We start from the raw sequence: 25,266 nt of genomic DNA on the forward strand, positions 1-25,266 counted from the left end.
GAACTTTATTACTTCATGATGAAGTCTGGGAGTAAATATTGGAACTTTGACATATTCTTTCCCATTTCAGTTTTTTTTCTTATAGCATTCATTGCTATTTTCCACACTCAAATCCTCACACAGAGGGGTCAGGATAACGTGAGTACATTAAGTCTAACAATCTCATATCAATCACGCCCAACAGAACCACTAGGATTAGAATTTATTATTATTATTTTTTAAATTTTTATTTATTTATTTTTGGCTGCGTTGGGTCTTCGTTGCTGCGTGCAAGTTTTCTCTAGTTGTGGCTTGCGGGCTCTAGAGTGCAGGCTCAGTAGTTGTGGCTCACGGGCTTTGTTGCTCCACGGCATGTGGGATCTTCCCGGACCAGGGCTCGAACCCATGTCCCCTGAGTTGGCAGGCAGATTCTTAACCACTGCACCACCAGGGAAGCCCAGAACCACTAGGACTAGAATTTAAAAGTGAGGAATTTATGAGGTATAGAAAGAGTCCTAGCTTGAGTCCTGGCTCTTCTTCTTCCTCCTTGAGTGACTTGCAGAAGGACAGAAACTCTTAATTTCTGCTGCCTCATCTCTACACTGTCCATGGAGATAATCCCATCTTGCCTGCCTTGCAGGCTGCCATGGAAGTTTAGATGAAGGTACACGAAAACGTGTTTTCACGTGTGACGTGTTCTTCAAATGTGAAGCGTCGTCCTCAAGGACGTCCAGCGTAGAAAAGGACATACAACAAATAATACTTAAAAAAAATAAATTTGTTATTTTGGACTACTTGGAACTGCACAGAATTTTGCAAAGATAGAAGACAGTATTCCCATATACCCTTCATCCAGTTTCAGTTTCCCCTCAGATGTTTTCATCTTACATACTGTGGTACATTTGTCAAAACTAAGAAACCAACATTGGCATCTTACTATGGACTAAACTCCAGACTTTATTTGGGTTTCCCCAGTGTTTCTACTGACACCCATTTTCTGTTGCAGGATCCCCATCCAGGAGACCACATTGCATTTAGTTACCACATCTCCTCAGTCTCCTCTGATCTGTGACAGTGTCTCAGCCTCCCCTGGTTTTTTCGTAACCTTGACAGTTCTGAGGAGTGCTGATCTGGTATTTTGTAGAATGTCCCCCAATATGGTTTGGTCGGGTGTGATTAGAGTGGGGTGATGGGTTTTTGGAGAGAATACCATGGAAGTGAAGTGTGCTTTGGTCACATCATATCGGGGGAAACTGGAATCCACACGTGGCCAGTAATGTTCATCTAGGTCACCTGGTTAAGGTGTTATCTGTCAGGCTTCTCCACTGGAAAGTTACTGGTTTTTTTTCCTTTCCATACTTCATTCTTCGTGAGACATTGAGCCCACCCACCCTCCACGGAGTTGGGGAGGGGATAAGTTCCGCCTCCTGAGTGGAGACGGCGGGGGTGTCTACATATATTATTTAGAACCCTTCTGTAAGGAAACTTCATATTTTTTTAAACCATCAAATAACAAAAACAATACTGATTGATGCAAGCTTCCTTTTTTATTCCCTGCTTACTTAACCTCTGGTAAGAATGCTAAGTTTAGCCTTTCAGCCAACGGCAGAGAATGGGTGTAGGAATGAAGAGTCATTAAAGACCTGGAAGTCCACAAACCAGAAAATACTTTTATGCTAAGAGTTAACTATGTTTGATTTAGGCCAGGTCTACCTCATCATCTCCCTGCATATAGTTGACAACTAAAACATGTCATTTGCCATCTGGTTCTACAAGAATGAAGGCACTGGCCACTGCAGTCACTGACCTTCAGCACACCCTGAAAGGAGTTCAGGGCGGAGATCAGGAATGAGGCACTCCGTGCTCTGGGAAAACTGGTAGAGCAGGCCTTCAGGTAGTCAGATACTTTCAGGAGAGATTTTGTGGGAACCTGGATTCTTGCATCTTCCCATACTTAGAAAAGCACTGAAACCATTAACTAAGATGTCTATTCCTTGTGACTAGCAGCAAACTTCTGCAGAAATGTGCTTGGTTGCATGTACCCCCTTTGCCCAAATCACATATACACTAACCCCCCCACCCTTACCTCTTCAGAGCAGTCCCTCAGAGCTCTCTGAGAGGCTGTCTACTGGGCTATATAGTCCTCAGTAGTCCCCAAATGAACCTGAAATGCACAGCTCCTCCATCGTGCGTTTTCATTTCAGTCGACGTAGTGAATGTCCCTTTGACACTCCAAGTGGACATGTCCTCCTCATGACGCATTAATGCCCTCGTAGTAGCAATTGCATCACGGGATCCGTATTTTTCCCATCCTTCACCAGACATGGCAAGTATCCTATGTTGCCTTCAAGGTAGAAGATACAGCGTTGTTCTTTATCCTTCCCTCCCAGGAGACAAAGCAAAACAGAACCGAAAGCCAGAAACAGAACACCTGTCTTCTCACTCTTTGTTGGCCTCCCTCTCTGTGTGGCTCTCTTTCTGCCCCTCTCCTCCCCCCTCCTCCTCCCTCCTTCTGTCTCTGTCACTCTCTCCCTCTCTCCCCTTCCCAGCCTCTCTTCCTCTCTCTCCCCCTCTCCTCTCCCCAACTCTGCTGTTTATTACCCCCATGACCGCTTCTAATGTCTACCTGTTGACATGGTTGATGTACACTGCTCTTAATTCTATTTTTATTCTTATATCTTCTGTTTCTTGTCACCTTGCCCATGCTCTTTTGCTTTTAACACACGGAGACACTGATCTTTCAGAGACATCACTAGCAAGAAAGCTTTCTCTTTTCATCCACCCCTTCACTCTAGTTGGCGACTCAACCAAGCACAGCATTTAAGAGACAGTCTTTGGCCTTTTGACTCAATGCTAACTGCTGAAAATTAGTTCCCTTCTTTTCTTCTTGATCCCTATTAGTAAAGACCTGGTGTTGCTGGCATATTGGTCACAAAATAGTAATATTTAAGTAATATTTAAGCATGCACACATTCAATTTGTGATAGTTCTTAGTGGGGTCTCTCACGGGGGCCAATAAATAGCACTTTTCTTCCCCAGCTGCAATCTGAACAAACTGAGGGGAAAAAGAGGCAGATGGAGACTAAAATATTATGATTATTACTGATAAAGGCTAAAGTGGAGGATGTGGCTTAGTGAGGGGCAAAGGGTCTGCTAATGGAGCCCAGAACTCAGCAGATTCACCCACCCTCTCTTCTCAGCAATATGGATGAGGGCAGGTCTCCCATGTGGGAGATTCACTTACAAGAGAGAAGCAGCCCCGACCAGCACACTGGCAGGTGGTTTCTCCCTGGAGACACCAGTTGCCCCAAGGGTTTGAATGAGTGGAGAGAGCCCGGGTACATTTCAGCTAGATTTCTCCTGAGGAAATCCAGGGAACTGGGGAAGAGGCATTCCCCCTCTGCCGTTTCACAATTTCTGTAATACGAAATTATTTACTTTAGAAAAATCAGTGTTTGTTAACCCCTCTTAGTATTATAATACCAAATCCAGCATTTAAGTTTGGCTTTCTTCTGTTAGACTGTTGTATTAGTATATTCAATCCTTGCAATGCATCTTATTTTGGTGAAGGAGGGTGGGATTTAAGATTTTTAAAATACTGTAGTACAAATCTTTGTGAGTTCTCTCAGAAGTTATGACACTGGTGGAAAATATTATTATCCACATATACACAAAATTTTTATCTGTTTCTATGGAGACTGTTATATTCCTCTTTCTACATATTCTGGGAAAAGTTTTAAAAATTAGAAAACATAGTTGTAACACTGAAAAAGCCTGAGATGACTTTTGATACCAGAAGAAAAAAGAAGCATACTTTAAAAGTAGCAAAAGCATAACACTGATTCAGTATTAAACATAATTATGCACTGCTTTAAAATGCATACTGGGTCATGTAGCAAAAATATATTATGGACATTTCTCATTTTGATGGTTTAATGTCAAGTGTTTGCTGTGTTAAATGTGATTTAACACTCCACATGTTTTTCTTCTTATGAATGAGTTATTGATTTAAAATGTGTATGCTACTTTAATTCATAAAAAGAATGCAGACAGCACCTCTGGGAGCAGGCCACAGACTGTATGCATCTTATTTCCATGAGAGCTTCTGGGGAATATAGTCATACAAATCACTATGTTTAGAAATAGTACATAACGAGACATATGCAATTTCTACAGGGAAGAGGGGTCTTGAGTCTATCAAACACATCCTATCCTATGCTATTTCTGTCCTAGAAAATGAAATAGGCAACCTTACTTCAACAGGATGTTAGGATGGCTGTGGTAAATGTATGTATACAAATGGAAGAATAATCATCCTAAAAGCAATCCATGATCTCATCCAGAGACTACTTGAAATGGAGACCAGGAAATCTGAAAGGTCCCTTGTCCCATGAGATTTTTTTTTTCCCCTACAAATAAGATGGACACCATAGCAATACCTCGTTAAATCTGTTTTAAGAAGGCATTCATGAAGGGAAGGGGTAGTTTAGGAAGGAAGGAAATGGCAAAAAAAAATTGAAGAACTTACCATGGTCTCTACTTATTTTAACCGTTTGCTGTTTCTGGGCTGAAAAATCTGATTATAGTTTTTTAGCTAGTGGAACATTTCTTGGGGTATCTCCCAGCCTCTGTTGAGGAACAAATGATCCATTCTGATAATAAACTGATAAACTCCCCAGCCAGGAACAGTTAAGGAAAATCTCTCTTCCTTGGCTCTATAAGGAGTCTCTCCTTTCGTTATCCACTAGTTCTTTTGCATCTTACATCTTCCTGCATCTCTCTCTTGCTGGTCTGTCTTTGAGGTGTACCTCCCTGTATCAGGCCATTTATAATGCTTAGAATTTCAGTCTCCTTGAATTTCTCAAAGTTAAGACTTTAAGGGGAGACATTTTATCAGCTATCTTCATAGCTATTCCTGTTTCTATTGCCAAGTTGTAAGGAGGGTCCATCTTGTCTAATACATGCTATAGATGAGGAATGCCTACTGCAGCCACCGATTGCTGGAGAATGAATTCTCCCTTGACATCGTTCTGCCCTCTCTCTTCTCTGCTCTGCTTAGCGTCCGTGCTCTAATCCACTTAACTGTGTTGCTAGCTCTTGGACTGCAAGAGAACAGTTAGTTTGAATAGTCTAGCAGGTATTTATTTATTGCTAATCACAGATTTAAACAGCTAAGGGTTGGTTATTGGTCTCACCTAAGGGAAGTCTGAGAATAATGTAGCGGCCTAAGGAAGATACCATGGATCCAGACTCACCATTTTACTCCATCATTCTTAGTATGTGGGCTTTGTCCTAATGCTTTTCACCTCATGGTTGAAAGGTACCTGCTGTGCTACAAAGTGTACCACATCCATTTTCTAAGGTTGAAGAAAGAGGGTGTGGATGTGATGGGACCAGCATCCCTCCACTTTCCTCTCATTGGCCAGCACTGTCACATGCCCCTCAAATTTCAAGACCAGCTGGGAAATGGAGATTTTAGCTTTCACTGCTTCAATTGGAGAGAAAGGTATGGAAGAAGAGGGTTGGGAAAGGACACTGTATCAGCCAAACTATAGTGATTGCCACATATGTGAACTGAAGAAGCCCCTTTTCAACCAATCCCCGATGGTCAGCAGTTATTGATCCATGGTGTTTCCTATATTTCACTACCATACTCCTTCCCTAATTTCACATAGCACACTTTCTCTGTTTAGAAGATAAATACCCACTCTGTAGGCCACACTAGAACAGGAAAACAATCACAATAATATTCATTTGTTTATGAATTCCCTCAGTTAATGTTCAAATTATTGAGTATCTATCTTCTATTGCCAAGCACTGGGCTACAATGTTGACTAATGTGTGTTTTTTTAATCATTGAGCAAATGTCTTATCTGTACAGTGCTTTATCAATTAGAAATGCTTTCAGATACTAAAAAGCAGAAATTTTAAATAACAATGACTTAAATCTACTTACAGTCTATAATTTACTTCTAAAAAATTCAAAAGGTGAGTAGCTCCACAATCTTAGGGTGCTAGGATTTATTTCTGTGATTTTCCTCGCAGTTACAAAAAGGCTGCCACAACTCTAAGCATTTTATTTTTCAATAATGTGTCCAAAAGGCGGCCAAGATGGTGAGAGAACTGTTCTCTCATGCTTCCTTCTTTAATCAGAGAATGCAGTCTTCCCTAGAGGACTCCTCAGCTGATTCATTATCTAGAATAGGGTCATGTGGCCACCAAAAGTATCTAGTGAATAAGAAAGAGGGATTGGGAATTAATATTTGGTAGCTAACCAAGAGTATTGTCATAGATGCTTTATAGCTTTCCACATGTTTTTACATTCATGATCTCATCTTATGACTTAATGGGACTACCATCCAAACATGCTAGAAACTCAAACCTGGAATAAGAGGTATAAGCAGCATTTGCTATGTGAGACCTTCTGGCTGGGAAGTAATTTAAAGATCCTTTTGAAGGTGCAAATTTAATGCAAGGGTTTTAAAAAATAGTATAATGCATCTTGCCTATGAAGTATGCAAACAAGAACTCAAGGAGTAACACAGATGGCTCGGTAGTTTGGGAAGATAATTACACGGTGGAATGAAATGAGAGATCAGGATACACGGATTCGAGGCTCAGCTCTGGGTAAGACACTGGAAGGATTTTGAGCCTCTGCTTCCTCATCTGTAAAATTATATACTTGAACAAAATTAGATGACCCTAAACTTCTTCTCAAATATAACAGCATCTATATAATCATGATGCTAGAAGTCGTGAGGTAGAATCATCTATTTCCAACCTCTTTTTACAAATGAGAGAACTTAGGCCCAGAAAGGGCACCGCTTGTCCAAATTCACTCCTCTAAGTCAGAAATTTGAGTCCTAGTGTGTAATACGCTATGCTTTCATGAGTAATTGATACTTCTTCCCGATAGATTAAAAAAGAAAACAACCAGCCTCCTCTGTCTTCATCTTCATCTTAGGCAGAATCTCAATAGCATTTACTCTGTTTAATAGAATGCAGATAATGAGATATTTTTTGAAGTCCACCTTTTAGCTGTAAGGTCTCAGCCAAATGACTTAACCTCTCTGTAAAGTAATAACTGTACCCCCTTCATATTTTTCCGCTTTTCTTTTGAGGACTAGATAAAATAGTCTATTAAGGAGACTTAGTGTTGGGACTGAGACACAGCCAGGACTTAAATCTCAGCCAGCCATCTCGGTGCTTCAAACTCCAAATTGAGAAAGTGTCCTAGACCAATATCCACAGTGGGCGTGTGGAGGGTGAGTCCCAATCTCACTCTCATTATTTTGTCTTTATGGAGTCATACCTTCTACCTATACATGATACAGATCTGAAGGCTCTGTGTAATAACTAGGTCATGATACATAACAGAAAGTCAGGCCAATCATTATTAACACAGTCACTGAACTCATTAACCAGTGACTTGTACAAGACAAATAAAAATAAATCAGAGCATTTGATCAGGGATTCTGATCACGGAAGGGATGCAGGGGAACAGGGAACCATCGGACATTTTATTGAAACAGGTTTTCTCAACCTCAGAACTACTGATATTTGGGGCTGGATAATTCCGGGGGTCTGTCCTGTGCCTTGTAGGGTGTTTAGCAGCACCCCTGACCTCTGCCCACCAGATGCTAGTTCATGATAATCAAAAATATCTCCAGACCTTGCCTAATATCCCCTGGGAGGGGTCATACTCTCCCTTGAGAACCACTGTGAGAAAACTTGATACTACTGTGCATTTTTTTCTTTTTCTGGGAGGCTTATCCGTTTCACCATATTCTTAAAAAGGTCTATGACCTCATAAAGGGTTGGAACTAATTACACAAAGCCTTTCAAAATAATAAAGAACGCACATCTCCAGCTATAATAAAAAAAAAGTACTCTACCATGGCTAATTTAAAGGGTACAATTTGAAAATTTACTATGAAATATATACCTACCCAGTTATTAACTTTCAACTGCTTTGAAAAAGCACAAACTGTACTGAGGAAGTAGCTACTTCACAAACTGCTATTCCCAGATGGCAGGATTCTTAAAATACCGTCTTCAGCAGAGACCCACAGTCTACTGAATGTAGCTCTAAATTTCCAGAGAGGTTAGCGCTAATGACAAGAAAAAAAAAAAAACAAAAACCTTAAGTCCAGAGGGGAAATCAGAATCCGTGTTTCTCAGTAAAGAAATTCAATGGCGGTATTGATTGCAAAATTGATTGGACGGAGGGATGGAAGAGAAAGGGGGGAGGGGAAGAGAGAGGAGAGGGGGAGAGCGAGAGAGGCAGAGACAGAGAGAGAAAGAGGAGGAGAGAGGGGGACAGACAGGGAGAAATGCTTCGAGAGAGGTTCCTGAAGAGGATGTTTCTTGGGGGAGGCTCGCTGTCATCTCCCTCTGCTTTCTCCCTGGCTTGGCTGGAAAGGCGGCTGCCTGACGGAATCCCTGAGCCTCGGGTTCTCTGCTCTCGCCTCTCATTCCCACGCCCACACTGGCCCTGTTCACCCCCTTACAAAGTGACCACGTGCCAAGAGCTCCTGAAAGCTCAAAAGGGTCACCGCGCCCAGTCTCTGAGGCGTTCCTTTCCATCTCCGTCTCCTAAAGGCGGTCGGAGACCGGAGCTTAAACCCCAAATACCAGACCCCCGAAAAGCGAACAGGGAGCGTGTTTCATCTTCCAAGCCCCTGGCGAGCACCCGAGAGGACAAGCAACTTTCGCCCCTACTTCTCGGTCTCTGCCTCCGCCACTCTCGCGTTGGAAGGAGTCGCGGGGCCACGAAGGCGGGAGAGGGCTCGGGGCTGGAGGAGCCCAGACAGCCGCCCGGGGGGTGGGAGGAGACCCCGGCGCTCGGCGGCCGCGCCCCCCGCCCCGCCCCGCCCCGCGTGCCGGGAGGGTCCCCGCCTTGGCGCGCCGCGCCCTCGCCGCGTCCGCTCCGGGTCCCGGCGGGCGCGAGGGGAGGGGACAGGAGAGAGAGGAGGGCCGGGCGGCGGAGGGGAGGAGGCGCTGCGTGCCTCGCCTGCCAAAGACGGATCCGCCCCTCCGCCCGCGAGCTACAGCGCCTCGCGCGCGGCCACAGCGCTCCGCCCGAGCCGCCGCCAGAGAGCCGCGGGAAGCGGGGCTGCACGGGCGGCGGCGTCGCGCGTCCTCCCGGAGCCCTCCGCCTGCTGCCGGCCCCTGCTCTCCCTCCCGCGTCGGGCCCGGGGGCTCCGCGGCTGTTAGGGACCGCGGCGAAGAGGGAAGGACGGTCTTGCGTGCCGTGGATGCTCCGCCCGGGAGAGACAGCAAGTTGTGAGTGCGCCCCGGCGCCGGGAGAGAAGGTGGCCGCCGCCCGCCAGCCATGTGAGTCCCGCGCGCGGCTGCCCCGGGGCGCGGTCTCCGCTCCTTTTTTCTCCGGACGCCGGAGTTGGGCTGCTCCCGGGCTTCGGACTTCCTGAGCTGGGCTGCCGGCCGGCTCTCCCTGCCCGCCGCGTCCGCTGCTGGCGTCTGCCTCCGGGGGGTGCTGCCTGCCCATCCTCATCCGCTCCCTCCGCGCGGAGCCGGCTGGAAAACGCCCCTCTCCCGCTTTGGGGGTTGAGGGATCCTTGTGTGTCTTCGGGGTGGAGTGGGGGAGGCCTTTGCCGGGGGCTGGCTAACCCCGGGGCGCCTTGCCCCAGCGCGAGGTGAGGGCGGTGTCCACCCCACGTCCCCGTGCCACCCGTCTTCCCCAGCCTCCGGGCCCAGCAGACCAACTTCAGCCGCTAATGCTGATGCTGACCGCAGTTGACAAGATTAAAAAAAACAAACAAGTAGCCGGAACTCCCCTGGAGTGACACACTGGGGTGGAAATGGGGTGGTGGGTGGGAAGGAAAGGGCAGGGGCGAGGGTTGGGAAAGGAGGGGGTGGGTGACGTCAAGCTGGAGTTAAAAGAGTCCTGGGGACGGAACTGGGGTGCGTGGCTCTGGGCTTATGCATTCGCTGTGAAAAGTGTGGGAAGTGGTTCTGGAACTCTTTCTCAGAGGGAGGGAGGTATGGAAGTGAATGCACGTGGAATCACTAGAATGACTGGGGATCGATGTAGAGTCCTGGCAGGTGTGGATTCTTTTTCAGATTAGATAGTGACGCTCGTTCAGCAGTAGAGATGGTTCCAATAATTTAATTGGAGGCCGTGAATCAAAATTGCAGGTATGAAAATAAGCCGTACGCAAGCTTTCTTTCGTTGACACTAGAAGCTAGTTGAGATTGAAGGCATTCACAAACGCTACTGAATGAGGACTGGGGATGCCTAATAGTTCCATCCATTCTGTATGCCTGGGCAGTGTGTAATTGTGATCCTAGTTATTTTGTTCGGGCTCGTGCAGAGTGTTAATGCACCTAAAGGGACACAGAGAAGTTGCGACAAGTTATGAGCATGAACTTGCAAGCCAACTGAACAAACCCCGGTATGGTTCATTTTATTATGACATTCGGAATTATGTTTACTGCCGGTAAATATGCTACATTACTTTTAATGTGAGTATATGAAATGAATTCACTGGCTTGGCAAGTAGAAGTCATGCATTTCTTTAAGTGCATGAGTTAATTTGGGGACATTTATAGGAGATAAAGACATGAAAAAGGTTTGAGCCAGTCTGACAACATTTGAATTACGGAGAAGTTTATAGAGAGAAGGGATTCTTCTCACTTTTGAAGTATGGAGGCATCTTTGTTTATTCATTGAAAGTTGTAGACCAACTGAATCGGTGTTAATCGCATTTCTAAAAACATTTAACTTTTAATATTTCTTATGGTTTTACCAGGGACCATCTTCCTTACTGCACAGGATGGGAAGTTGATGCCCAGTAGGACTGAAGATCCGTTCTGTTAATAGACACTCTCCCATCACAGAACTGTGGATTACTTGTGGGTCCCCGGTGGTTTCACACCTTCACTCCCTCCTGCAGACCCAGAACAGTTACTTTGGGTCCTCTTTGCCCCGTCTGGTGAAAGATGGCATCCAGTCTGACTTGCACCGGGGTCATCTGGGCTTTGCTCTCGTTTCTTTGTGCTGCCACCTCCTGCGTGGGGTTCTTCATGCCTTACTGGCTCTGGGGATCTCAGCTGGGCAAGCCTGTGTCCTTCGGTACTTTCCGGAGGTGCTCGTATCCCGTGCACGATGAGAGTCGGCAGATGATGGTGATGGTGGAGGAATGTGGGCGCTACGCCTCCTTCCAGGGCATCCCCAGCACAGAATGGAGGATTTCTACCATCGTGACAGGCCTGGGCTGTGGCCTCCTCCTGCTTGTGGCGCTCACCGCCCTCATGGGCTGCTGTGTGTCGGAGCTCATCTCCCGGACAGTGGGAAGAGTGGCTGGAGGAATTCAGTTTCTGGGGGGTAAGTGACTTCGCTAAATTTACATTGTTTACTGGAACCCCAAAGCAATATTGAAAGTTGTGTTCCAGTTATCTACTGAGATTATGGTAATTGACCCTTGGAACGCTCAGGGGACATAGGCTCTGGGGACAGATTGCCAAAGTCAAAGATGCTTTACAACTTCAAGAGCTCTTAATTCTGTACATCCTTAAACATGGACACCATTGGCCTGCTCAGTACCACATCTGTGAGGCAGTAGTGTCTAGGTTGTTTATAATGTAGTCCAGGAGACGGTCTGGATTTTATAGCTGCTGGCTCTTTATGATCAACAACAAGCAATTACAGTATCTGTGTCTTTCTGGAATCCTCAGGTCTTAGGAGATGAACCCTTCATAGAAAAGTAGAAAAGGTTTTTGAGTCAACATTGTCATCATAAGCCTTTTATCCTTTTTGGTGGATGTAAAATTGAGCCCTGCCCCACCTTAAACTATATTTCTAAATAAATGATGACTGTTTTAAATGAGAGATCAGTTTTACATGAACAACTATGAATTCAACCATGCCACAAAGATAGGCTTCAGTACCTTGTTAGGGCTGAACTTCTCCCGGTGCTTTTGCTGTGAAGGAGAAAAAAAAAAAAGAGTATTTAGCAAGTGATGTGTGTTTGTTTCAAAGGGACTGGCCAGTCTCACTAACACTAGAAAAGATTTGATTTTTACTTGGGTTGCCTCCAACAAGTATTGCTTCAATATCTCTGGTCATATGGTTTTAATTATACTTCATGTATTTTCTGCTGTGCCTTTCACCTCCATTTTTCAACCTGACGGGTTGAACTCGTGTGATTTATAGTCTGCCTTGGTGAAACAGGACAACCTCTGTAGATAGTACAGAGTTCAAGAAAACAGGAAGCCAGGAAAACGTATAAAATGTATTCGTAACTTCATTACAAAGTAAAAGTCTGTTGCTCTTTCATTGGGTGTTTTCTCATGGTCTTCGCTGAAAAATGCAGAAGACAGAACATTAAAAATGGAGAGTTCTGGAGTAGAGTCTATATTGGAGAAACCCCAACAGATGATTTCAGATGATTTAATATAAAACCTTCAAGTAACATTTTGGGTCAGAAAATTCTTGTGCTAAAAATTCAAGTGGCTGAAAGTTTTGCGTTTCTGAGTCAGAGATACGTTGTTTGCAGTTCTTGATTTCCTTACCAGATGTAACTTTGTTCTCATCTGTTTTTTCCCGCTGGTCTTGCATCCCACTCTGCCCTAGGAGGCAAGCTGGGGGACTTACTATCCTTCCTCTACTGCTTCACTGTTCAGCATTGAGCACAAGTCTTGCGTGTGATGTGTGGATTCCTACAGAAAGACAGTACAGTAAAGCTATTAGGCAGTATAATGAGGTTTTTGTAGAGAGTGGAAATACAAACCCAGAGTTAAAAACTTGTTGATACCACAGATTTGAAGAATAGGACTAATGCCAGGAATATTTTTAAGGTTTTTCTCCTTTAAGAATAAACTTGATTTGCTGTTTGCGTTTCACTTGGCTCAGGAAAAACACTGGGGCGGTTTCTTTTTCTCCTCTTCTGGTAAATATTCCTTTTCCTTTTCTTCTTCGTTTTAGGGCAGGGACTACTGTTATTTCTGGCAGAACAGGAAGGTGCTTACAAAGAGAAATCAGTTTTTATTGATTACCTTTAAACGTATAATGAAGGAAGGCAACAGGAAGTAAATCTGAGACTGGTGAGATTTATAGATTTGAGGGAATTATAAAGAGCTAAATGTTCTACTTTACATAAAACTCAAGGGGAAAGGCCATTGGGGAAGTCATGTATACTTTTTAAAGGACTGTTTTTTCCTTAGTATATGCTTTTCATGAACTCTGGTTTGGTAAGAGTTACTGACATTGAGCTGAAGATATAGGTTATTATTAGCATTCCTCAAATCCTGGCAGAAACTAATTCTGAATGTAAAACCTAAGAGGGCTTTTCTGATTCGAGCCTTTTGAGGGCCCGAGTAAGTAAATACATCCCATTACCCAAGACAGTAGTCATTTTAGAATTAAAAAATAACTTGAATTACGGAAAAGGTTTTGAAAAATCTGCCATTAAACATTACCATTTAGTGATAGACCAGTTGACCAAAAAAATGCTTCAGAAAGAATTACTCCTGTTGTTCATTTCATAATTGTTTGAGTTTTTATTCATAAGAAAAAGTGGTAAATAATTTTATTTTATGAAAGTTTTCATAAAATGGGTGGGTTTCATAAAGACTGCAAAATACCAAACCACTGGGTTCTATGAATTCCGTCAATGGCCATGCTTCCGAAATACAGTCAAAGTGCAGGGCACTCTGCTATAAGGCGGATTCTTCTACTAAAAATGATTCACCCAGAAAGGTTATGTTTAGCTAAAGTTAGGATTGCTCCAGAACAACAGGAAACAGGATAATGGCAAAGTACAGAGGCATCCTACTTAAACATGCCTGCTGTGTCTGGAGTTTGCACATATGGTGTAACATCAGGCAGTAAAACCCCTGCAGTACTTTGGAACTAGTTAAAGGACAAAGTGTCAACCTTCATTTTGAATTGTCTTGCTGTGGTTGGTTAGAGGTCAAAATGTCACCTGTAAACGGGTGGAACAACACAGAATGGGACTGTTGTCCATGGACATTTACTACCTATAAAAGAAATACTTCAAGGAATCAATGACTTCTGCCTTTCTTGTGGTAACTTGAGCATAAACTTTAATTGCCACCATCTCCATCTTATATTTGAAGTCATGTCTTGGTCATAATTTTTAAAAACGAGCCTGGGTTGAATTTTACCCTCAATTGAATTTTTAAAAGGCATGTAGAAAGCCTTTGAGAAATATCACGCATAAGAAAAATGTTAACATGCAGAGATTATGATAATGGTGTTATGAGAAGATAGAGGTTGTAATGTTGTTTTTGTTTGTGGAACACAAAATCATGTGCTTTCAAATACTGTTGTAGTCATTAAGTACTTTAACAGAATTTTTGAAACTTCATACCAAACTTTTGACGTACGTGTTAGTAAAATATCTTACTTACATGCTCTGTAAGCGAAGCATGTAAGAACGCAGTAAAGACATATTAAGGCTATCTTAAGTTCTGCCCACTGGTGCTTGCAATTGTCAGGGTCTGAATTTGTAGATTTCATCTTTGGAAACTGCTGGCGCTCTAACGACGGGGTATGGAAAAGAGTCCCAAATTGGTATTATTCCACATTTAGTTTGGATGTGAGTCACATATATGTATAAAATGAGTGTAGACTACTAATCAGTGGCAAACAACTACCTTCCCAGTGTAGATACTGCTCTGTCCTGAGAAGCCAGGGGAGACCCATCTCCTCAACTAATTGATGGTTACGTGCTGCTCAAGACGGTGATGATGACAGAGTGTTTCTTAGAGCATCCCCGTCTCTGTGCTGAAAGCACCATTGCCTCTCCAGAGTCCCCTCACTGTAGGGCTCCACCTGGGCTGTCTTTCATCCCTTTGGGTGAGGGCTTCGGACTTCTCCCCTTGCTGCACTTTGAACCTGACCTGACGTATGGTGTGTCCCATCGTGCTTTCCTTCATATCCAGGCTCCGTCAAGTGACAGCTGAGGAATAAGATAAGTAAGTGTTGGCGTATTAATGGGCATGGTGGCTTTTTAGTGACAGTGTCTTAAGTGAAAGAAGTTGCTCTAATTTTAAGAAATCGAGCCATTTCTTGGGCCAGTTGGGGGGGCAGGCAGAGCTCTCTTTGTTCCTCTTTAAATTGCGCCTCACAGATCACAAGCTCCTCCTGCTTCCTTCAGCTCCCTCTAACCTTACAATATAAAGTCCAGGCAAGCGGCCTTGAGTTCTGAGCCGGTGGTTCTCAAACTTTAGCATGCATCGGAGTCACCCTCAGGACTTTTTAAAACAGAGTTTTGGAGCCCACCCAGGGCGGCTCCCTGATTAGTAGGTTTTGGGGGGTTGGCCAGGGGAGTTGATAATGTGTATTTCTAACAAGTTCCCAGATGATGCTGGTTCTGAGACCACCGCCTTGAGAACCCTGCTCTAAGTTCATCATTTTGTATTTTTTAAGATGTGACTTCTGGTAGATGGCTTACATTCAGAATTTAGTTAATGTTTAGTTTTTATCATGATCTTATTTACACCTCTCTGACTGGACTGTAAAAAGACCCCATCTCTGTGGTTTGGTATTGACTGAACACATCGATCTATCCTGTTTTTTTTTTTTTTTTTTTTTTTTGTGGTACACGGACCTCTCACTATTGTGGCCTCTCCAGCTGCGGAGCACAGGCTCCGGACGCGCAGGCTCAGCGGCCATGGCTCACGGGCCCAGCCGCTCCGCGGCATGTGGGATCTTCCCGGACCAGGGCACGAACCCGTGTCCCCTGCATCGGCAGGCGGACTCTCAACCACTGCGCCACCAGGGAAGCCCATATCCTGGTTTTTGACACAGAAAATTATCCTGGAATTCTCTCTCTTAATATATATTATATACACATCATAATGATCATTTATATATTATATATGTATTTTTTTATTTATCATTGCCCTATACCAGAAACAAGATTTGACAGATGGAGAACTCAAAATGAGACCTTAATACATCCTCTAATACATTCTCAGTGGATTTGTGGTAAGGAATTGGCTAACTGAAAGACGTAAAGATCTTACTGCAGTAGGACCTTGTTGTCCATCCATTCTGTACATACTAGTTTGCATCTGCTAATCCCAAACTTCCAATCCTTCCCTCTCCCACCCTCTTCCCCGCCCTCTGCCTTGGCAACCACAAGTCTTTTCTCCATGTCTGTGAGTCGATTTCCGTTTCATAGGTAGTTTCATCTGTGCCATAGTTTAGGAGAATCGTTTGATTTTTAACTTGCTTTCCTTTGTTGCCACCATCTAACACAGCTGTAGCCTGATCCTTCTGAGGCCAGGGTCTGTCTGGACTGGTTAACTTCACTAAGACATAGATTGCAAATTGGTTCGTTGCCTTGTAAAAAACGTATTTTCAGTTACAAGGAAAACCAACTGAGGCATGTGAATTCACAAGCAATTCTAAAAGAAAAACTTTAAACGCACACTCAAGAGAGCTTTACCTCATTCTGTATAGGTAGCATCACGAAATGCATCCAGTTTGCTCTCCAAACAAACTCATCACTGTGACACTGTCGGTACTTGAGCTCTGCAACTACCTCCAGCTTGGCAAGGGTGTCTTGTTGTGTGTGTTGCTTACAATCAGAAAGAAAAACAGCATTAAGTTCAAAACTTTTACCCCTGGAGGTCATTGAAATTCATCTTTTTGTTTTCATGAGGCATCACCCTCAAGTGTGTTCTGGGGAGCACTGGCTCCGGACGGAGTACCAGTAGGTATTGAAAAAGCAGAATCATTTTGGGAACAAGTAGATTGGAGAAACACTTGGTTATGGAAAGTTAATAAATTTCATTACAGCAGAACTTCACAGAGCCTGGAGTATGTCAATGCTTATACCAATCTCCTGGGGGCGTGGGGAAGGTATAGTATTAAGTGTAGTATTAAGTGTAGTGTTAAGTGTTTCCCTAACTAATTTGGAACTGGCTCCCTGAAGGGACCAGTGATCCTTGGAACATACTCAGTTCTCATTTCTTTCACCCCAGTGAAGCAGGTAATTTGTTCTCTCTCTCTCTCTCTCTCTCTCTTTTTTTTTTAAACAGCTGTGAACACTGAATTTTAGAGAGCGACACCCAGAGTTATCCCATTAGTTACGTGTTGAGCTGTGAATGCTGTCATCATAATATTAAAGTGTTAATTGAAATTCTACCTTGTATTATATGTAGAATTCAGAATTTCTGACCATTATGAATAGTAAGTCTCTTAACACAGGTGAATATTTTTATTGTTTCTTTGGTCCCCAGTTTATGTTTGTAGTACCATAGAACCACCTGAAGTAATATGATATAGCAACTTTTTGCCAATTCTCAAAACAGGTTAATGTTAATAAGGTAACATGCAGTAGAGAGGCCATTAGGGGAGAATGCCAAAACCTCCAACCAAAGCAAATATGCTGTCTTTAAAAAATTATGTGACAGAAGAATTTATCTCTCATTAATACACGCTGGCCAAGTTTTCTAGTGTAATTTCCCTAGTGAAAGTTCCCCATTGTTAGAAGCCCTTGTAGTAATCTTTTGTTAAGACCGAAGATAATGTTAATTTTAGAGGACACACTTCTTTTTTTTTTTAAATTGAAGTATAGATGATTTACAATGTTGTGTTAATTTCTGCTATATAGCAAAGTGATTGACACACACACACACACACGTTCTTTTTTTATATTCTTTTCCATTATGGTTTATCACAGGATATTGAATCCAGTTCCCTGTGCTATACAGTAGGACCTTGTTGTTTATCTCTTCTGTGTATAATGGTTTGCATCTGCTCACCCCAAACTCCCACTCCATCCCTCCCCCACCCCCTACCCTTGGGAACCACAGGTCTGTTCTCTATGTCTGTGAGTCTGTTTCTGTTTCGTAGGTAGGTTCATTTGGTGAGGACACACTTCTTAAATAACAAAACCAAGGACCTTGTGTCTCTCTTTAGAAACGAAGGATAATGTTCTACTTTGTCAACCTTGATCAATAAAATATTATGATAGAAACACAGAGAGTTCTAGCTAGATCCTCTAAAGGAGTCTGGTGATTTCCCAGGGACTGTTGAAGGGTCATTTTTAGAAGATCACGAGGTTGGATTCATACCCCAATACCCCAGTGTTGGTGCGTTGATATTGCTGTCTAATTATTGGGGGATCGAGTTATCCTTTCTTTTCTTTATATGATAGACATCATACCAGTTAGTGATTTTCTTTTAGAATTCATAAAGCTCAAGTGTTAATGTAAGGTCCAGAACTGACCTGCTTATAACTTCAGTGAATAATTTACCTTCCATGTGCCTCATTTTCAGTAATCAGGCAACATCAGATACCATGATGTACTAAAACACATATAAAAATATTGCTGGATAAAAAGAAAGTACCATTTTATGGTTCTTTTTTTCTTGTATGTCCTATCTCTTCAAACAGAACAAGAACTAAGATTTACATTTTGCTTCTATCCCTACGGTGACTAGAATAGTAAATGACATCTTGTATATTCGATTAATACCTGATATATTAGTTTTAATTATTTATTAGCAACATTTTTATTTGAAAAGTGTGACCTTGTTATTCTGTACCTCACAGGACTATTTCAAAGAAGAAATAAAATGTCACAAATGTGAAGACACTTAAAGCAATGACTCCTTAACTGATGTCCCTGTGTAATGTCAGTCTTTTGATAAAAGTGTTCCATAGTCATATATGTTGAAAAGATGTTGCATAATTCTGCATATCTGTCTTCAAGCACATTTTGAAACCTCTGAATGAACTGTATTATCTGCAATAAAGAAACAAGCTGCTGTGGTCTGAATGTTTGTGACACCCCCGAAATTCATTTGTTGAAATCTTAATGTCAGACGGGATGGTATTAGGAGGTGAGGGCTTTGGGAGATGATTAGGTCCTGAAGATGGAGCCCTCATGAATGAGATTAATGCCTTTATAAAAGAAGTTTGAGAGAGCATCCTTGCCCCTTCTGCCGTGTGAGGATACAAGGAGAAGAGAACCCTCACCCTACCACCCTGACACCGTCATCTTAGACTTCCGGCTTCCAGAACTGGGAGAAATAAATTTCTGTTGTTTCTAAGCCACTTTGTCTGTGGTATTTTATCATTGCAGCTCGGATGGACCAAGAGACCAGCTTAATTTGTTTAGCACTGTGTTTCACAAACTTATTTGGGAATGGCAGCGTCCTACTTAACCTGTTACAGGCAACAGCATCTTTTTGAGTTAATGGGCAGCACAACAAACTTGAGGAAATGCTGAGTTAAAATATGTTATAAATGCAGGGAATTAGTGTTTATGGACATTTAGCAGTATTTATTGAGTGCCTACTATATGTCAGATACCAGGCTGGGTGCTGGGATACAAGTTGAGATGAGGTCCCTGCTATAGCGGAGCTCACAGCCTTCTGGAGGAAACCAACATGCGAAGTATAGTCACAACCCAAAGGACTCGTGATGCAGACATCCACTCCGTTGCATACAGTGATCGGCTGGTGAGGCTTGTCCAGCTGCCAAGTGAGATGCTCACCAGCCTCACACGGCGCGCCAGTCATTGTCCGGCATCGCAGGAGACGGCATTTCCCAGAAGCCTCGACACCTGGCATCTGGGTAGATGCAGCCAGTGGGAGGCACTTTTGGAGGATGGGAGGCTGTCCGGGAGAAGCCAGGGTATTTCTCCCTCTCTAGCTCTCCCTTGGGCAGAATCTCCGGCAGCAGTTGTCCCTCCTTCTGGAAAGCCCAGCCCTTCCTGGTCCCAGCTTCCATCAGGAGCCACTGTCGTGATCCTCCCCTAGTCACACGGTCCGGTTCTTCTAGTCGTCAGTAATGCCATCTTCCCCCCAACATCGCTCCAGTCTCATGGATGGTAGCAGTTTTCTGCTGATGCCAGTTTCTGGGTCACCTCTTTAACTCCTGTCTGGCGTTTTAGCTCTTCTATCATCTGTGTAACCAATTTCCTGTATTATATTAAATCCTCTGGGTTTGAAATACTTAGGATGGTTTCTGCTTTCCTGGACCCTGGCTAAAATACAACATATAATTCAAATTCCTACCTTAGCCAAGTGGCAGATTACGTCATACTATGAACTTTTGGGGGGGTTTGGTGAATAGGCATAAATGTCAGATGTTTAAAAATGCCCAGGGTCCATTGAAGTGTGCATAAAATGCTGTAGGAGCACAGGAAAGGGAGGGACCTTGTGTCTGGAGGGGTTTGGAAAGGCTTCATAGCAGAGGTTCTATTGAGCTGAGTCAGAAGGATGAGCAGAGGCTCCCTGGGATTTCGAGCAGGGGAAATGTCAAATTCTCAAAGCCAAGGAGTTGTAAAAAGGTCTGATGGGAATTCAGGGAATGGCAGCGTACTCTAAGGTAGGGGGCAGAGGTGATGTGACAGAGGATCAGGTCTGAAGGTCCCTGTTCATATTCTGTGGTAAGAATTCTACACTTAATTAAAGTTAAATGAAGTTTTTGAGTGGTTATGGGTGAAATTGACTTAGGAACTATATAATCCAGTAGCAAGTGAGGAGTAAAGACTGATTTGGGGAAACGACAAAACCAGGGAAGGCAGCAAGAGGCTTGTTACAGCAGGCTTGGCCAGAGATGGTGAGAACCTCATCGAAGCTGTGGGAATACAGAGGAAACGATTTTGAAGACATTTCTGAGATGGAGGCAAACGGGTTTTGCTGCTCCTATTTTTAGATGAATAAATGAGGAAATGAATGATGTCTCAGTAATTTTATATTTCCGTGTATATAAAAAACTAGGCATTTTTCCCCTAGTTCCTCAGAAAATTAGAAAACAAACAAGAAAACATAAATTATAGCAGCTCTGTTTTGATTTACAGAGTGAAATGTTTAAAAAAGTAATAAACATTGTTACCACAGTATGTAGATGTAACTTACTGTATAAAATTACAATGTAGACATCTTTAATTTTATAACTGTTTAACATTCACCTGTGTGCAAATGGGGGTTACTGACTGCTCAGCACACCTGGGGGCTTCTAAGAGGAGCATTCTTGATGACACCTAAAGTGACTCTCAGTGTCGTGTCATTGAACTTCACTGGCTTCTCACAAACAGATATTTTCCTTTTCTCTCCCTAAAAGTGCAGGAAATAATAAGTGTGCAAATACATAAACATAAGGAGATGTAAGATTGATTTTATACATCTTATTTTCATAGAAAATTTGACATTTTCAATTATACCTTTATTTTATCTATAAAGAATAAGTGTTATTGTCAACATGTTTGTAATTGAACATTGCTGTCTATTACTTGTAGTACAGGAATCTTTTAGTAAGGAGACCTAATTGATTCCTGTCATAGCTTATGTTAGTCATGTTACAGCTGCGTAATAAGGCAGAGCAAGAAAGGAAACTGGTTATCCCTTGGTTATTACCTATGAGTTAATATTATCAGTGATTATTATTTATGTGCCATGAGTCATTTGCATTAAAGGCCATGAAACATGAAATGTCCTTGTGTCATTCCATTGTAAGTTACAGTTTCCATATGTTTGTCGATCAAATCTTTGAAAAAAAGAAATGTGCCTTTAAGCTCTAAAATAGTAAGATTCTGTGATGAAATCCAGTCCTCATTTGATATACTCCTCCTTGGTGAGAGTTGCTGTGCATGAGGCATGACTTTCTTAGTGTTTGTTTATCTCTACTTCTGAGCCCCAGGGTTTTCCTAAAACTCATGCCCCAGTGTTACCTTATGACAAGATTACCCAGTTGGTCTTCTCTGCAGTGTATGAACGTACCTTCTGTATGGGTAGCAGATTGTAGCTGATGATGTTGGGAGGAACTGGGCAGGCCAGGATTCCCTACGGGACCATGGCATTCCACTGTGCATGTGGCTGGAAAGGGGGACATAGGTTCATGGTCAAAGTCGGTATAGCCTTTTCTCACTCCTGGCCACAGTTGGCTCCCCGTAACAGTCCAAGCTCCCCGTACTATTTCTCCCCCTCCACATATGTGCACTGTTGTCTTGAATGTGGATGTAGGATTTCCCATGGTCTCTTCTTGGACCTACAATGGAGTCACTGTATTCTACAGTTGAGTGTGCGGTAGGACATCGTTTTTGCTGCTGTTCATGTGTGTTGTATGTTTGTTTTGTTTTTAGGGGTTGCATTACCTGATTTAAATAGGAAATTATAATCCTTAGGTATTCAGACAATTCTTTGATAATCTCTATAGTCACCTTGCCTCATAAACCACGCCTCCTGCGGGCGACCTACTGCTCATAACCACAGCCTCCTTCTAGGAGGTGCACAGACAGGGCTTGCCAAATCACGTTGATTGTATTTCCACCCTATGTTTTGTATCTTTTGAGTTGGCCAGAAAGTTTGGAAAGATGTTACAGAAAAACCCAAATGAACTTTTTGGCCAACCCAGTACATTTGTCTCTTCCATTTCCCAGAGTCTAAGGAGGGGACAGCAAAGCCCAAGCACTCCAGGTGCAGTTTGGTGAGACTTTATCTTATTGAGGGACCTTGAGGGTAGGGAAAATAAGGAAATCAAGGCAGAGCCAATCCTTGCTTTATCAAGGTAAAGCAAGATCGGAGGAGAAGAAAAGTGATCCTGCTTAGACAAGGAGGTCATGTGACTCCCCAACAAATGCGGAAGCATTTTACGAAGCAATTTGATCAGTAGTGAGACATTCCGGAACTCCTGTTGTCCCTATACCTGGCCCTTTTGACTTTTTCGATCAATCGTCAGTGCTGAGGACCCAGGAGAAAGGATGCAGGGTCTGCAGCCGAGTTTGGCTAAGGCTGGCAGCAGCTGCCCTGCTTGGCAGCCTACTCAGTACATACATCTCACAGGGCCTGGAGGATGTCCACCAAAGAACATCTCCTGAATCCACGGTTTGTGGTTCTGGGTCGGGGGGACTTCAAGGTGGAAGGTTAGGTGGGCAGTTGGCAACATGGGCACAGAGCTCATGAGAGAGACCAGGGTTAAATGTATAGATTTATAGTGTCTTTGAGAACCTTCTATGAGAAAGTATTACTTCAGTCACTCTTCAAAAGACACGGGGGCTTCCCTGATGGTGCAGTGGTTAAGAATCCGCCTGCCAATGCAGGGGACACGGGTTCGAGCCCTGGTCCGGGAAGATCCTACATGCCGCGGAGCAGCTAAACCCGTGTGCCACAACTATGGAGCCTGTACTCTAGAGCCCGTGAGCCACAACTATTGAGCCTGCACTCTAGAGCCTGCGAGCCACAACTACTGAAGCCCGTGCGCCTAGGGCCCACGCTCCGCAACAAGAGAAGCCACCGCAATGAGAAGCCCGTGCACTTCAACAAAGAATAGCCCCAGCTCGCTGCAACTAGAGAAAGCCCACGCACAGCAATGAAGACCCAACACAGCCATAAATAAATAAATAAAATAAAATAAATAAATAAGACATGGGGGTGCTCCCCTGGTGGCGCAGTGGTTGAGAATCTGCCTGCCAATGCAGGGGACACGGGTTTGATCCCTGGTCCGGGAAGATACACATGCTGTGGAGCAACTAAGCCCATGCGCCACAACTACTTGGCCTGTGTGCTGCAACTACTGAAGCCGGTGCGCCTAGGGCCCGTGCTCTGCAACAAGAGAAGCCTGTGCACCGCAATGAAGACCCAACACAGCCAAAAAAAAAAAAAAAAGACATGGCTTTTATATCCTGACACTTTCTTTTACCATTTGACTGTCCTGGTTGGAAGGGAAGCTCCTGGCTGTGTCTGACTCAATCATTTTTTTTTTTTTTTGAAGATTTTTTTTTTTTGATGTGGACCACTTTTTTTTAAAGTCTTTATTGAGTTTGTTACAATAGTGCTTCTGTTTTATGTTTTGGTTTTTTGGCCCCAAGGCATGTGGAAGCTTAGCTCCCCGACCAAGGATCGAACCTGCACCCCTTGCATTGGAAGGCGAAGTCCTAACCACTGGACCACCAGGAAAGCCCCTCAATCATCAGTTTTAAGCTTGCCCTCGGACAGTGACAGCTGCTCAACAGCTCCTCTGCTGGTGGACCGGGGTTACGGAGAAGTTTGTGCTTTGTAGGAATAGATTTTATTTTCCGGGAATATATAGAAGAACACTCAAGGTAGGAACAAAAATCACACTGCATGATGTTCACTAACATAAAGGCACCTTGAGGAAGGAAGAGGCTAGAAATGTAGTGGAAAAAGCAGAGGTGTGAAGGATGAATATTTTAACTTAAAAAAAAATTTGGGGTCTCATGCATAAAGATGGCATACTATTTTGATTGCCTGGTGGAAGAAAGTTGGTTAGTTCATTTATCTCATCCACCCACTGGTGGCTATCCTGATTATAGGCTCCTGGTCGGGCACCATTTAAAATTCACTTTGGCTGCCTGTGACCTTGGTGCCCAGCAGGTTTCACGAAATTACACAGCAGTGAGCTCTTCTTCTCTGTGTGGCGCTATTTTACGTACATTTGACTTCAGTGTAATTTCAGCCAGTCGTGCTTTGTGTGGTGTGGTTTTACCATAATCGTCTTGCAGTCCACTTAGAGCAGATCTGGAAATCTGAATCTGATGAGACTTTAAGATGGTGGAAAATATTGGAGGAGGGAAATGTTTTCATTTCTCCATACTTCCGCTGTTTAGCTTGTGAGGCTTGTAAGTGGTGGCTGATTGTTTTTGTAGCATTACTTATAGCCTAGGATTAGAATAACAGAAGTTTTCCCCACATGGGATGCTTCAGAATTTGGCACGCAATCAGACTGCAGAAGAAACTATTTCTGTAAGACTGTAAGTAAAATGAAATGTTCGTACTTTTTTGTTCTTGTGTTTACATTTTTCTCTGGCTTTGTGTTGTTGTGTAAAGCCAAGTGAACACAGGATCTGGACAGACAGGGTTGAATTCTGCCACTCATCAGCTTTATGGCCCTGGGAAAGCAACTCACTCAGCCTCCATTCCTTCGCCTATTACTAATAGTAATACTAATTCATTGGGTTTTTGTGAAGTCTACATATGTGTAAGTCATGTAATATCAGGCCTGAAAAGGTAGCTTCCCAGCAAATGGTGGCCATTACCAATCGTTTATTTGACTTAAAAGTTTACACTTTAACTTAAAAAGTTAACAAGCTTCGTTCATTACACAAATATTTATTGAATCCCTGCTCTCTGTTAGGCAGCGTTCTAGATATGAGGGTAACATAATGAATAGAAAAACCAAGAAAGTGCTATAAAGAGCTAAAATAACTTTGATTATACTTTCGTCTACTTTTACTTTGCTATTGCACTCTGCTGCATTTCCCAAACTAAGTTTTGAACTAGTGATAGTCTTATCTGCAGGTGACTTACTACTCAGGACC

At 43.2% G+C, this 25,266-nt stretch overlaps 1 protein-coding gene and 1 long non-coding RNA gene across 6 annotated transcripts in view; one reads left to right on the forward strand and one right to left on the reverse strand.

The window, feature by feature from the left end:
• The window catches only part of LHFPL6 (LHFPL tetraspan subfamily member 6), a 255,490-nt gene that overhangs the window by 21,209 nt on the left and 209,015 nt on the right, over nt 1-25,266 (forward strand). The window contains exons 1-4 of one of the 5 annotated variants that reach the window (XM_067713207.1): nt 8,991-9,315; nt 10,752-11,326; nt 15,881-15,955; nt 18,534-19,033. In XM_067713207.1, coding sequence (XP_067569308.1) covers nt 10,942-11,326; nt 15,881-15,955; nt 18,534-18,571 — 498 coding nt within the window. In that variant the 5' untranslated portion in view covers nt 8,991-9,315; nt 10,752-10,941 and the 3' untranslated portion in view covers nt 18,572-19,033. Of the gene's footprint in view, nt 1-8,990; nt 9,316-9,501; nt 9,636-9,959; nt 9,982-10,751; nt 11,327-15,880; nt 15,956-18,533; nt 19,034-25,266 lie in introns of those variants that run through there. The other 4 variants (XM_067713203.1, XM_067713205.1, XM_067713206.1 and 1 more) reach the window with 4 other exon arrangements.
• LOC137211095 (uncharacterized) lies at nt 144-8,852 on the reverse strand. The gene is made up of 5 exons (XR_010936885.1): nt 8,701-8,852; nt 7,929-8,090; nt 3,224-3,396; nt 2,066-2,323; nt 144-741 (listed from the first exon to the last, which is right to left on the reverse strand). It is a non-coding gene; the product is annotated as an uncharacterized lncRNA (long non-coding RNA).

This window comes from Pseudorca crassidens, chromosome 18 (genome assembly GCF_039906515.1).
Source record: "Pseudorca crassidens isolate mPseCra1 chromosome 18, mPseCra1.hap1, whole genome shotgun sequence".
In the NCBI taxonomy this organism is placed as follows: domain Eukaryota; kingdom Metazoa; phylum Chordata; class Mammalia; order Artiodactyla; family Delphinidae; genus Pseudorca; species Pseudorca crassidens.